We start from the raw sequence: 14,210 nt of genomic DNA on the forward strand, positions 1-14,210 counted from the left end.
TCTAGGCACTAAACACTTTCTGCTCCTTTCTCTAAGTACTATGTTGGCAGCCAATAAAGGAGCACTTTCTGCTCCTTTCCTCTAAGTACTATGTTGGCAGCCAATAAACCACCCAATGGAAATGAATTCTGCCTTCATTGTTGATCAGTAGCCAAGTCTAGAGCATTCTCCTATTGCACTTTCTCTTCCTCCAAACTCTCTCTTTCATTCTCAAAGCCTACAACTGGTTCAAGTCTCACCGCTGCCACCCTGATAGTCTCATTGTTCTTCAAACTGGTCTTCCAGGTTCACACATTCTCTCTCTCTTTTTCTCTCTGTCTGACCTATCCTTTATGTGATTCTAAGGTTATTCTTCCTAAAACAATGCTTTCATCAGGCCACTTTCATGCATAGGAAACCTTTGATGTTTCCCATTGTCCATGGACTCGATGCATCCAAAGCCCCGATCTGTCTTTTCCTTCATTCTTCCCAACACTCTTTCCCAACACTTCTCACTGTGACCTGTCTACTCTGTCAGGCTGGTCTGCCTTCTTCTGTTCTTCATTCGAGCCTCCATCCCTTGGCTGAGCTGCATCCTCTGTCTAAAACAGGCCCTCTCTTCCTTCTTGTCCCTGGCCCCAGGCTCAGCTTCAGCCCCACCCCCTCTGTGAGGCCTTCTCATACCCATCCCCCTACACTCACAAGCACACCTATCAACCCAACCTCCCTCCAGAATCACCCAGCACCTGCTGTCTATGTTGCCTTGTGTCGTTATTCAGTGTTTCATCAAGTTATGAGGTTTGCACCCCTAATGCTTTACAACTGGTGAGAGCTTTCTCATTAAGTAATAATAATAATAATAATAATAATGTATAATCCTGTGAAGGAGGTCTTACTATTCTGTGTTATTTGAGAAATAACTGAGACAGATATATTTAAATGATGTGTCCAAGATGCCAACTAGAAATTAGAGGGGCTAAAAACTCCATCTGCTTGGTTCAAAAACTATGCTCTCCATAATACATCAGTTATAAAGTTTGTTTCATCTTTCAAATGAGACCTTAAGTCCCTCAAGGACAGACCGAGATCGGGTTTTAAGTTTCTTTGTATCCTCCATAGCAACTAGCTTTTCACAGGTCCTCAACTACTATCTGTCAAATAAATGAACTTACATCCACTATGCAATTAGTGTCTGCGATAACTAAAGAGAGTAGCAGACTTCTGAAAGAGCAGCTTCTTTCAGTGGAGAATTGGAGGTGTTTGGATTGCCATGTGTGAGAGAGGACTTGTATGTCTGCTGGAGAAGAGAGTGGGAGAGGGAATTACCTCTGCCTGCGTGCTTTAGATAGTTTGGTTCCTCCTTCACACGAACACACCTGGTCCAGCCAACACCCCTTTGACGTAGGCCAGGCAAGTAGCACCAATCCATTTTTACAGATAAGAAAACTTTCTTACTGTCCCCCCCACCCACCAACACACACACAGTAATTTCTAAGAAAACTGATTTATTTTCCTAGTACCACCCTTTAGTGACTGAATAACCTTGAACTTTTCAGAGCCTTGGTTTCCTCACCTGTACAATGGAGACAGTGTATTTTTAATCAATAGGATTACGATGAGGATTTATCGAGGGAGGCCATGTCAAACATTTGCTATCAGTCCTGTACCTGACTCATAGCAAGAACTCCATGTGTGTTGGCTATTCTTAGAATTATCACTGGGTTCCTGGAGCTGGCAATCCAGTAAGGAAAAGAAGACCGATACTCATTACATAGTTCATAAATCATACCTGGCAATATGTCATCCAATGCTAATGATATAGTCTCAATTATAAATGCTGAAGCAGGGTCAACAAAGACAGAGGGCTGCAACTCTAGCTAAGCGTCGATGGCCACAGGCAGTACTTTCCAAGGGCGTCTGACTCCAGTGGCCATGATTCTCTAGAGTCCCAGGAAAAAACCCACTGCCACCACTACAACACATTTCTGTATCTTTAAGCCACAGAGAGGTGACTGAGAGCACACATGTTGCTGCCTTGTGTCAGCTCTAAAAACCAGGAGCAAATAAAGAATGTCCTTTCATTGTCTAAAATGAGGGGCATGCACAAAGTAAACAAAGGGACTAAGTAAATTAGATTTTAAAAATACTTTCCGTCTCAATTGTCTGAGTTCCAAGTGCCTCAGAATGCAGCTGGAGAGTGTGTGTGTTTGGGGAGGGACATGGGAGTAGCACAGTAATTGAAATTCTTCTCTTCCCCTCCCAAACTGATTACGCCAGGAATTTGTTTCATTACAGACTCCTCTACCCCCACTGTTTACTTTTTTACAGTTTCTGCGTTTAATGTTTTCCACTCCCGACTCCCACAAGAAATGTGGCATTCTCAGAGAGAGCATTTGGGGTGAATCCGATGTTCCAGCTCTGTCTTGGAAGTCGCCACCATTTTCTCTCCTCTTCCCTACATTTTTTTAGTATAAGCCTCCCCTTTCCCATTTTCCCCAATCTGTCAACCCTTCTTCCCCCTCACTTTGCTCCATTCTTGCTCTTGCATTCTGACCAGCTGGCACAGACACAGAAGCACACTCCTGGATATTAACAGGACCTAGCCGTGTCAAACACAATGCCACTTTCCTTTCCACTGCACTTGGCCTTCCTGCAGGTAGTCAGTGTGCTCCCCAGTGTACGCCAGAAACACCACTTAGCACTGCTGTGGGCTAAGTGCAGAAAGTTCAATTAATTGCTCAGTTAATTAATTGTTCATTCATTTGATTGGGGCTGCATTCCAGAATTTCACCCACTTCTCCATCATCTAGGACTTTCTTTCAGGATAATTTAGGACTTTTGGGTCTCCTCTTTCCCAGCGGGGAGAAATGCACTGTTGCTTTGGTTATCTTGTATTTCTTTAAGTGTCTGACCCAGAAACCAATAGGCACACCAAAGGGCTGTCTGTCTTCTTAGGGACCAAATTTGCTGCCTATTACATATATATGTATATGTTACCTAAAAGATCCTACCGGGCCCAGCAAAGTTTGCTATAAAAAGAAATAACTTTCACAAACCAAGTGTTCTATTTGAATCCAATCACAAAGCAGAAGTTGCATTTACTTAGAAAATAAATTGTTTTTAACTTAAGATAGCATTTAAGTTACCCCATAATTTTTTTTAAAAAAGGCACAATTTCTGACTCCTAGGAGATTTTTGATTTATGTATGTTGAACAGAATTTTTAAATATTTAAAGAAAAATAACTTCTTTCAAGTAAACCTAGAACCATCATAAGTCATATTTTGAGAACAGTATGCTTGAATTAAGGTAGATCATGGTGGAGCACAAGTACTGTAGCAGTGGAGTTGCCTGCTGGTCCTCCCCACATTCAACTGAAAGCCGAAAGCCTTCATAACTGGATTGAAGTTTTTACCAATGTCAGACCAGCATTTGAGTTCTAATTTTGCAACTACAATCAGTCATTTTTAAATTTAAAATGTGTGAGGTTTTGTTATTGTTGTTTTGAGACCGAGTCTCACCCTGTCCCCCAGGCTGGAGTACAGTGGTAACATCAATGGCTCACAACTGCCTCGAACTCCTGGGCTCAAGCAATCTTCCTGCTTCAGTCTCTCAAGTAGCCGAGACTGCAAGCACATGCCTCCATGCCCAGCTAATTTTTGTTTTTTTTGTAAAGATGGGGTCTCGTTATGTTGCCCAGGCTGGTCTCAAACTCCTGGGCTCAAGCGATCCTCCCACCTCAGCCTCCCAAAGTGGTGGGATCACAGGCGTGAGCCACTGTAGCTGTCTCAAAAATGCATGCTTTATTCATGTAGCCATTAAAAATATGTATCTACTGAGGGCCTTCTATATGCCAGGCATGGTTCTGGGTCTTTTCCCTTATGGAGCTTGAATCGTAAGGCTTTCTCTCAGGTATCTTCTTACTCACCAATACCTCCCAATAGGAGGTTCTTGGTTCAGAATCCTTGGTAATAGCCTACGTGGTGTCTGTGGAGGAATAATCTTAGCAATAAGAAGACATTTGAAGACATCTTCATTTAATAGCTTTGTTTTCTATCTAATAGTTTGTTTATTTTCCTGACTACCCAAAGGCCATATCTGGGGCTGTTCATAGGTCAAAAAAAGTATTTTGTTGAGTGTGACAAAAGGCTGACCAATGTTAGACATTAGTTATTAGAAATTAAAATATAAGTTACACACAATAGAAGCATCTAACTTGAACAAATGGCCCAAACTCCCAATTTTTTTGTATCTGGAGATATTTGTTAGGAGAAAAGTATGATCTAATTCATTAATTTTTGAAGTATGGAATCATGTATAGCACATTTTTGTTAGGCAGATTAGTAAAAGAGTTTTTTTTTTTTTTTTTATTTTTTGAGACGGGGTCTTGCTCTGTCACCCAGGCTGGAGTGCTGTGGCCAGATCTCAGCTCACTGCAAGCTCCGCCTCCCGGGTTCACGCCATTCTCCTGCCTCAGCCTCCCGAGTAGCTGGGACTACAGGCGCCCGCCACCTCGCCCGGCTAATTTTTTTGTATTTTTTAGTAGAGATGGGGTTTCACCGTGTTAGCCAGGATGGTCTCGATCTCCTGACCTCGTGATCCGCCCGTCTCGGCCTCCCAAAGTGCTGGGATTATAGGCTTGAGCCACCGTGCCCGGCCAGTAAAAGAGTTTTTAAAAGCAAAATCCCACCTCTCCCCTGGGTAATTAAAGCTTGGATCTGACTTAGTCACCTGGATTCTCTCCACTTTTTCAATAGCACTCAACTCCTTCATCTTGACTTGTTGCTCTCTTGCTGACTGCACTGGACACACTTCCTGGGCCATACCACATTCTTTCAGAACTTTCTCCAACCTCCCCTGCCCTACACTGCACACCATAAATCTGTTTCCCCTGACAGACATGTTGGATGGTAAGGGCATCTAAGTTACAATCAATCTTAGGTTTCCCAGAACAGGAAGCACCCTGCTGTAAGCCAACACCTGAATCTTGCTCTCTCCACAGAAAGCCAGCCGACCTGCACAACCTAGCCCCTGGCACGCACCCGCCCTTCCTGACCTTCAATGGGGACGTGAAGACAGATGTCAATAAGATTGAGGAGTTCCTGGAGGAGACCTTGACCCCTGAAAAGTAAGGATCTGTTTCTTTCTGGAGCTGTTGAATGGGAAGGGTTCATGCTGGATCTATAAGGGCATGGTGTTAACTTTGAGCAGATGCGTTTCCAAAGGAACCTCACCAGTCCAGAGAACAGGACTCTCTCTTCAAAGAGAGAGCCTAGGACCCCCAAAGGGCTGCCAACCTTAAAACCACTCCATGAAATCCACTCAAGAGTAGATATGGCCTATGAACAAGAGCCAGTCACTCCCACCTACACAGAATGATTTTAGGAGCCCTAGGATACCACGCCTCCCTCGTCCCAGTATGTCCCCTTCTCTGCAGCTCACTTTGCTTGGAAGACCTCGAAGTGAGGGCAAAGTTTCCTTCATTTCAGCACCAGAGCTGAAAGGCTGACAGAATGAAAATAAGTCAGGAAAGGGTAACCCAGTGACTTAAAACAACATCCTGGGTCTTAAATCTGACCAAATCTGGTCTGACTCCACAATTAAACAGATGAAAAAACTAACTAAAAGCAGCTCCTCTTCTGCAAACAGGTTCGGGGAGAGTATAGACCAGAGAGCTAGAAGTTCTTGTTGGGTGACACGTTGCTACTGATGGAAAAGAGCAGTAAAAAGGAGACAGATGGCTTCTAAAATTTACTCAAGCTAGACTTGTTCATTACAGAATACTGTTATCAAGGATTAAAAAAAATCACAATGTTTGAAAAAACTAGAAAAATAATATTACATATAGAGTGAGGCATGAACTTTATCCTGTAGGGTATTATCCTGCAGTGAGTCCTGTGGGGTATCCTGAGAGGGATTAAGCACAGGAGGTGGGGAGTCCATTTTAAGACCTACTTTAGAAGTTGAGGGAAGTCGGCATCCTAGAGGACCATGAAGCTGGAGATAAAGGAATTAATTCCGGGGGCTGTCCAGGCAGGACAGAAGGAAGGGCTGAGCCAAGACAAGGCAGGAAAATCGAAGGAGAGGAGTAGGAAGGGTTCAGGACATACTGAGTAAGTAAAGTAAATGGGATTTGACTACTAAAAACCACTATTCTTCATTTATTTTAAAGTTTTATTTATTCATCAATACTTTTATAGCCTTTGTTTTGTGTCAGGCACCATTCACAGCACTTAGCTAATATGATTCACTTCATCCTTCTAGCATCTTAGGTACTATCATTTCACAGTCAGGACAGGGTGAGAGTAAGTCACTTACCCAAGGTCGCACATCTAGTGAATTGCTGTTAAAAAATTAAAACTCCCAGTCATGCTCCAATTAAGCCTTAAACAGTCATACATTCTTCCTTAAAAATATTTTTTGTCATCCATATTCAGACAGTTTATTTGCACACTGAGAGTGGAAAGCCACCTCAAGCCCATTGGAAGCAGCTGAGTATACACTTTAAATAAGTGTATTAATTTAATCAATAGGGCAGCCCCACGTAGACACACACATCTCTGAACAGGACACCAGCCAGCCACTTCACTGGAAGTGCCCTGGGGGAGCCCAGACTCCATCCCCATCCCCGGGACTCAACCTTATGGCTAGCACTGGTTTGAAATCCCACATGAAAAAATATGCTCTTTTCAATAACTAGAATTTAGACTTTGCCTGGGAGACTCATAGAGGCAAGTTCATGACGCAGTTAACATTTTCCCTTTTAGAAGTAACACTGGCACTCAGGAGTGGGGGCTTCCATCATGATCATTAGGAAGTGGAAAGTGGAAGCAGTGAGGAGCAGAGAGCCCCATTTGGTCTTTTGCCAAGCAGCGGATGGAGGGGTGAGGGGCTCGAGTACAACCCTAGTCTGCCAGTGATGTGCTGTGTGACCTCTTGAGCCAGTCCCTTCACCTCTTGAACCAATCTCTTCTCTGCTCTCGGCCTCAGTTCCCTTCTCTGTGACAGGATGCCTCCCAGAGCCCTTCTTGCTCTCTGATTCTTCACATGCCCTTTAGCCAGGTTCCCTCCTTCACCACCACACCACCCCCAGTACAACTGTGCCTTTCCTGGGCTGCTTCTCTAACTCAGGGGTCTCCAATCTGCAACCACAGTGGGACCACAAGGTGGGCAGAGATCACTGGAGTCGTATGCCCCATGTGTCCTTGAACATTATTCCAGAGGGGAGTCATCATCTGACTTCATCATCATTTCATCAGATTCTAAGTTTCCGTGATCCATATAGAACTGGGCAGGGCTGGATGCAGACCCTCCCTCCAGTCTCTCCTCTCCACTTACCTTCCCTGTCCTGAGCTCTGCTCCCACTGGTCCAGATCCTTTTCTGCACTGCAGTTGTGTATAGGAGGTTTTATGAAGTGCATTCCTGCCATGTTAGTGACCTAATAATCCAGTACACTCAGGTAGCCGAACCTGTTAAAATGAATATCTCGAAGCTGTTAAAATGCATATCTCCAGAAGGCTACCAAGGTGGGAGTGCTAAGGGTGAGGCCATCAAGTATTCCAGAGCGCCCCAGGAGTATACCTTAGATGCCTCTGCACCCATCAGACTGAGGCAGGTGCCATAATCACCTCCCAGTAAATGTTACCAAGACAGTGCCTCAGCCCCATAGAGACCTGCTGGTCTGCCCACAACAAACTACCAGCCTCACCAATTTCCCAAGCGACCCAGGCTGGGAGGTGGAGTGGCTGGAAGGTTGTGAGGCCTCTGGAGCAGGGCAGCCTGGCCTTCTGGTTCTCTAGGGGGCAGCAAAACCCTCATAACCATTTACCAAGCGCTGGTCGGCCATGTGTTTCTCATCATACCACTATTTGTAAAAGCTGCCAAAAGCCAACACGTTATGGGAGCCTTTTTCCCCTTAGCTTTATTTTTTAAAGGAGAAAACCACATACAAACACTCCAACCATTTTTTTCAAATCACATTTGATCCCAGGGAGCATTTGGTGTCAAAATGAGGAATCCAGGAAGTCTCAAGTTGTTTCTAAATGAGACTAACATCCATCCCTCTCCTTAGACTGACCCAGTGAACACTCGACAAGGAAGTGTTGTGATTAATGCTGGGATTACTGTTGAGACATTCTGGCTCTTGCCTTTCATCTCCATGGAGTGGCCGAAGTTTCTAGGATTCAGCACTGAGAGTCAGGAGCCCTGCCTCTGGCCACCTGTCTACCAGTGTTTGTCGTATGACCTTGGGCCCTCTCAGACCCTCCTTGCCTTCTCATCTCTAAAACGAGGGGGTGAAACTACGTAGTCTTCAAAATGCCTTTTGTTGCATATTCCACGATTCCATGAGTTTCTCAAAGTACTCTTGCAGAGCTGGTTACTGTCTCAAATAATCCTACTACATAGATGCTGTAATAAAAATTCAGGAGGGTAAACTGATATAGTCTAGTTATACAGTATGTCATTTAGTCAGTCATCTAGCAAGAATGATTTAAGTATCAACAGCGTTCAGAACACTGACAGAATTGGAAGACAACTTGAATTCATTATTTTAAAAAATATATAGCGATAACTCACCACAGTGAAAAACAAGAATGTTCTGACCTTCTGGGAGGTAGAGAAACAGCCTCCAGACCTCCCACAGGATGGCAAGGTAGCTGGGGACAGGAGGTTTAGAGTCAGAGTGACTCAGGTTCAAATCCATACCATTAGGGTTGTGCTAGGCTGCACTAACAAATCAACCATAAAATTCCAATGGCTTAACAGAACACAGGTTTCTTTCTCACTTGAGCAAATTCTGAGAGGGTAGTGTGGCCCTGTTCCATCCTGTAGTTTTTGGAATACATGCCCTCCAAGTCTCCTTCAGCAGGGAGAGAGAGAAGAAAGATCTCCCAAAGGGTTTTGCAGGGCCAGGGCTGAAAAAAAAAAAAAAAAAATGTCATGGTGACGTTACTTTCCCTCCTATCACATTGGTCAGAATCCACACACGATGCCAACTTAGGTGCTTAGGTGAGAGAGCAGCTGAGAAATAGAATTACATGGCTATTTAATGAATATGCATTATTCATTCATCAGGCAAATGACCTGAAATCTCTAGAATCTTTAATTCTCACATCTATAAAACAAGAACCATACTGTTGATCTTATAAGGCTATTGTAGAAATTACTACTACTGAGCATAGTGCCTGATATGAAGTAAGAACTCATTAAATGGTAGCTCAAAGAGTTAGAAAGAGCGGTCAGTGCCTGTTTTGGGTCTGTCTCCCAGGTGCAATTGTACAGACAATTGGTGACCTTAGGTCTTAAAACCCCAGATCCTAAGGGATATCTTTTAATGAATAAGCCAGGCCTCTTTCACCTCCAGGGATATTTTGCTTACACAGCAGACATGAGTAAAGCACACAGTCAAGGATTAGAAAACTCAAACGCATTAACCTCTTTCTCGCCTGAGGGTTTGGTGAACTAAGGAAGTGGGAACAATGGAGAAGGGAGAGAGAGAGGAAGTCCTTTCACTTTTCAGCTCCTTAGAAAAAGGAGGGAAAACACTCAAGCTGCCATCAGCAAGGCCATTCCATCCGGATCGTCTTTCTTTTTCTCCAGTGTATCTATCCCCAACACCAGTCTCAGGGCCTGGTCCTCAGTAGGTGTTTCATGCACATTGGTTTAATTGCATGGCGGGTATCCTTTTGTTTAGTGTCTTGGTTGGCTTCGACTAGTCAGTGAGAAATCAGCTGAAACTCTAAACCAGTTAGGGCACTTACCATCTGCAACGGTTTTCTCTTCCTTTTTGCTACTATTTTCTACTTTTGAATTTTTTTTTTTTTTTTTTTTTTTTTTTTTGTGTTGGTGAGAAGCCAACTGTTTTACTTCCCAGAATGAAAGTTAAGTGCATGTATCTGAAATAAGATATCTTAAAAACAGGTTGGAGAGAAATTTTCATCATTTAGATCAGGAGTCAGCAGCTTTATCTGTAAAAGGTCAGATAGTCCTGTGTTTTTGGCTTTGTGTGCTCTTCAGTGTCTGTCACAATTCCACGGTGACACTGGGCAAGAAGCCATAAACTAGTATGGAAATGAATGGGCATGGCTGTTTCCATTATATTTTACTTATGAACACTGAAATTTGAATTTCATATTATTGTCACATATCACAAAACAGTATCCTCCTTTTGATTTGTTTCAAGCATTTAAAAATGTAAACATTGTTAGCTTGAGAACCACAGACAAATAGGGATCATGGGTCACAGTTTGCTGACTCCTGAGTTAGAAAACTTTATCATCTGTTTGATTATCATCAGATCACATCAAATGTTATTTCAAAGCTGTTTCTGTGAATGAAACACTCTTCCCTAGCCTTTTAGAGAAACAAAATCTTCTTTGTAGTCCACTTCTTTGCGTATTTAAAACATGCCATAAATATGGAGGTAAAATGAATGCACTTATCCTATACAGTATCCTCCCTCAGTGTAGTTACTGAAATTTGTGAGATTGACATCTTAGAGACACGTTTCCCTCAAGAACAAAGCTCAAATGGAACACTGCACTATACAGAAAAGTCCCAACGAGTTCTAGTGCTTGGGAAACAGGATGACACCACCATAGCCCCCTGAATACACAATCCTCTGTCATCATCTTGGATTTGGTACCACATATCCCTATTTGATCCACCCTGATTGTGAAGAAATGATCAGATGACTGAAAGTTTGACCAATTGATGAGATACAGCAAAACAAAGCAAGAAACCCAAACCAAGCTACCCACTGAGGTGCATTTTCTAGGCCTTTCTGTGTTTACATTATCAAGGAGAAACGAAGAACACTTGGCATTTGTTAATGGTAATTTAAGTTTATCAATTCTAATAGCATGCTGAATTCTATGTGAGATGGCCGAAATAGGATGAGATGCCACTAAATTCCCACGTCTTGATAGATTATCTAGTATCCTGCAGGAAGCCCTGCTGTGTGTCCCCAGCCACAGCAGATGAATGTGATGATTCTCAGTATTCCCAGGAAGACATATGTGGAGCATCGGTGCAGAGCGCCCCCTCCTGGTGGATGGAGACAGCTCCTCCAGGATGCGTATCTCAGCCTTTAGGGCTCTGGGGCTTTGAGAATCAACGTTATGGGAAGCCACACAACGTGGAATTTAAAACCTAGTCTTCCAAAGTGAAACTGCTTGGGTTGTGATCCCGGCTCTGCCAGGCAGCCATGTGACCTCAGGCAAATTGCTTAACCTCTGTATGCCACCGTTTCCTTGTGTGGGAAGTTAGGCTAATAACAGTACCGATAGAGTTGTTCTGAGGAGCAAATGGTGAATTTGTGTAAAGGGATTAGAATAGTGCATGCTGCACAGTAGGTGCTCAATGCAAATTACCTTTCACTGTTTCCAGAGAAGCAGTGAAGGGGGAAGGACACTGCTGCAGGGCCAGGAAACCAGGTTCTCATCGTCCCTCCACCGTTTATTAGCCATCAACATTTATCTTCTCAGGTATCCAGTTCCCTTCTGTGTAAAAGGAGAACAATAATGCCTTCCTTATCTGCCTCACAGCAGAGAGTTGGACTCTTCCAATGGCAGTATCTCTGAAATTACACAGCCACATAACATGGCCCCAAAAGGAGTCCTAGCTCATGGGCCAGTTGAGGAACAGAAAAGCATTCAAGAACAACAAATATTTTTTAAAATCTTGTTTGGTTCAAACTATCAAAAACATCAAAACAGACAAAAAGGATTTTGCTTTTTAAACATAAAACAATCCAACAGCCCGCAGTCAAAAACTATTCACCCAGAGATCACAAAGGTGCATATTAATTGAAAATAATGATAACCTGGCAACTGTCCCCCATCTCTTACCACCCCTACCTGGCCATACCCATAAAAGTCTTGTGAAATAATATTTACTTGAGTTGATTTTCTCACTTTGATGGGGCTAATGAGTCCAAGCCCTGGGTTCCCACATGAGCAAGTTTACCTCCTTCAGTCTCAAGGCCAATCATCCAAACTCCAGCCTGCCTCTTGTATTATTCTGGCTTCAAAATGAAAGGCTCGGGCGGGGGGCGGGCAAGGGCTGGATCATTGCAAATCTATCTCCAAATAAAATAAAATAAAATAAAACAATTGAAAACACATGTCCTTTGTTGGAGCTTGGTAGTTTCTGCATCTTATTACTGCACACAAATAATAAGCGTGTGAAGGACATGTCAGAAGAGGACCGTGGGTATTCTTCCTTTGGAGAAGTGGTTTAGTGCTAACGTACTTAGCATCTCCTTGCTCCCAGAATCAGCTCTGTGTAGCTAGGATTATAATCACAGTACTAGCAATAGATGGCTATTTTAGTGGGTAGGGGAAGTGTTGAGAACCCTACCTGATAGAGAGGCAAGCTCAGCAGGAACTTTGGTTGGGCCCTCTCACTGGCATCTCACTGTTTGTGGTCCCAATAAAAGGACACATCTTAAGCCCCCTGAATGGTATTCTGGTTCTTTACCTAGCAGACTGTGTCACCCTAGGTAGATCTCAGCACCTCTCTGGCCTCTGGTTTCTTCCATGGATGACCTAGGGCTGAGATTGCCCGCCCTCCCTATAAGATGAGGATAAAGACCCCCAAAACATTTTGTAGATGCAGCTGGAAAGGGAGGTATTACTCACCATGATAGGGATAGGCTCGCCCTTAAAGGAGCTCCAAGTCTACTGATTCACAGAACACTGCATCCTCCATTTCAGGTACCCCAAACTGGCTGCAAAACACCGGGAATCCAACACAGCGGGCATTGACATCTTTTCCAAGTTCTCTGCCTACATCAAAAACACCAAGCAGCAGAACAATGCCGGTGAGTGACTCCCTTCCACCAAGAACCCCGGCAGTGTCTGTTTGCTGCCCAAGGCATCTTCAGTTTGCCCGTGGGTATGTCAAATACTTGGGCCAGAGAAGCATCTGGAACCAATACTGCTTATTATTTGCCACCACTTCCCCCCCACCACCATCTAGTCCCCCTTGACACAGGGGAGGCGGTGGTGGATCCTGCTGCCTGGCTGGTGCAGGAGGAAAGGCCAGGCGCTTTACTGCCAAGCTGGAGAGAGGAACGCAGTTTGTGCTCTGAGCCTGCCTTATTGCACAGCATAGTGCACTGCACAGGACAGTCCTAACTGCCCATTGTCCCAAGTTCACAACCCTGCCTGTGATCACATTAGAAAAACATATTGCCTCTTCCTTCTGGTCCCTGCAAGATTTCTCCAGGGGTTTTTCCAGAGGCCAAGGGAGAAGCAGCACAGTCACTACTATGGCAAATGCGGAAGGCAGACCTGAGCTGTGTTCTCCCCTTCTGCAGGACAGTGGGCCCTGGAAAGCCACTCCTCAAAGCCTGTCCCATCCTACATTGGGCCCTTCATTTCTGGCATTGGCTGCAGAATTCAGAACTTGGTTCTCTTATGGGGCCTTCTGAAAGGGAGCTGAGTTCCCTCCAATTAGGCTCACAGCACTTGCAGTCCTTCATTTGTCATTGCCCTTTAAGAATTACCTAAAGCCACTTGCATGGAACCATCCAATTAAGCAAGCATAACACTTGAAGAACAGTGTTAGGCCCATTAGGAACAGACTGGCCACTGCAGTGCCAACCTGAGGGGCTTGGATTTTTATCCCATGGGCAATGGCATCCATTCCCTTGCCCTCAGAATGGGATGACAAGACAGCCTCACAGGCTGGATAACTGGAGTCCAGCACAAAGCCAAGCAGTGTAAGTGCTCCATGAATCTTTGTGAATGAACGAGTGACTGATACACAATGGACCAAAACAAGGGAATAGATGCTAGATGCCCCAGAAGCTCCAAGACAAGAGGATTGCTTGAACCCAGGAGGTCAAGGCTGCAGTGAGCTATGATCATGCCACTGCATTCCAACCTGGGTGAAAGAGCAAGGTCCTGTCTTTAAAAAAAATTTTTTTTAATGTATGTCCACCTGGGATCTCAGAATGTAACCTCTCTTGGAAATAGGGTCTTTGCAACTATAATTAGTTAAGGATATGGCGATGAGATCATCTTGGATTTAGTGTAGTCCCTAAATCCACTGACTGTTGTTCTTAAAAGAATAGGAGAGGGGCCAGGTGTGTTGGCTCTTGCCTGTCATCCAAGTACTGTAGGAGACCAAGACAGCCAGATCACCTGAGGTCAGGACTTTGGGACCCCCGTCTCCACTAAAAATACAAAAATTAGCCAGACGTGGTGGCACATGCCTGTAGTCCC

The 14,210-nt window shown here is 44.1% G+C and overlaps 1 protein-coding gene across 4 annotated transcripts in view; it reads left to right on the plus strand.

The window, feature by feature from the left end:
- Positions 1-14,210, plus strand: part of CLIC5 (chloride intracellular channel 5) — a 176,799-nt gene that overhangs the window by 122,943 nt on the left and 39,646 nt on the right. For all 4 annotated transcript variants that reach the window (XM_023212951.2, XM_031935633.1, XM_031935634.1 and 1 more), the window contains 2 exons: positions 4,981-5,106; positions 12,696-12,802. In XM_023212951.2, the coding sequence (XP_023068719.2) occupies positions 4,981-5,106; positions 12,696-12,802 (233 nt within the window). The remainder of the gene's footprint in view (positions 1-4,980; positions 5,107-12,695; positions 12,803-14,210) is intronic.

The sequence above is a fragment of the Piliocolobus tephrosceles genome, chromosome 5 (assembly GCF_002776525.5).
Source record: "Piliocolobus tephrosceles isolate RC106 chromosome 5, ASM277652v3, whole genome shotgun sequence".
Taxonomy (NCBI): Eukaryota; Metazoa; Chordata; class Mammalia; order Primates; family Cercopithecidae; genus Piliocolobus; species Piliocolobus tephrosceles.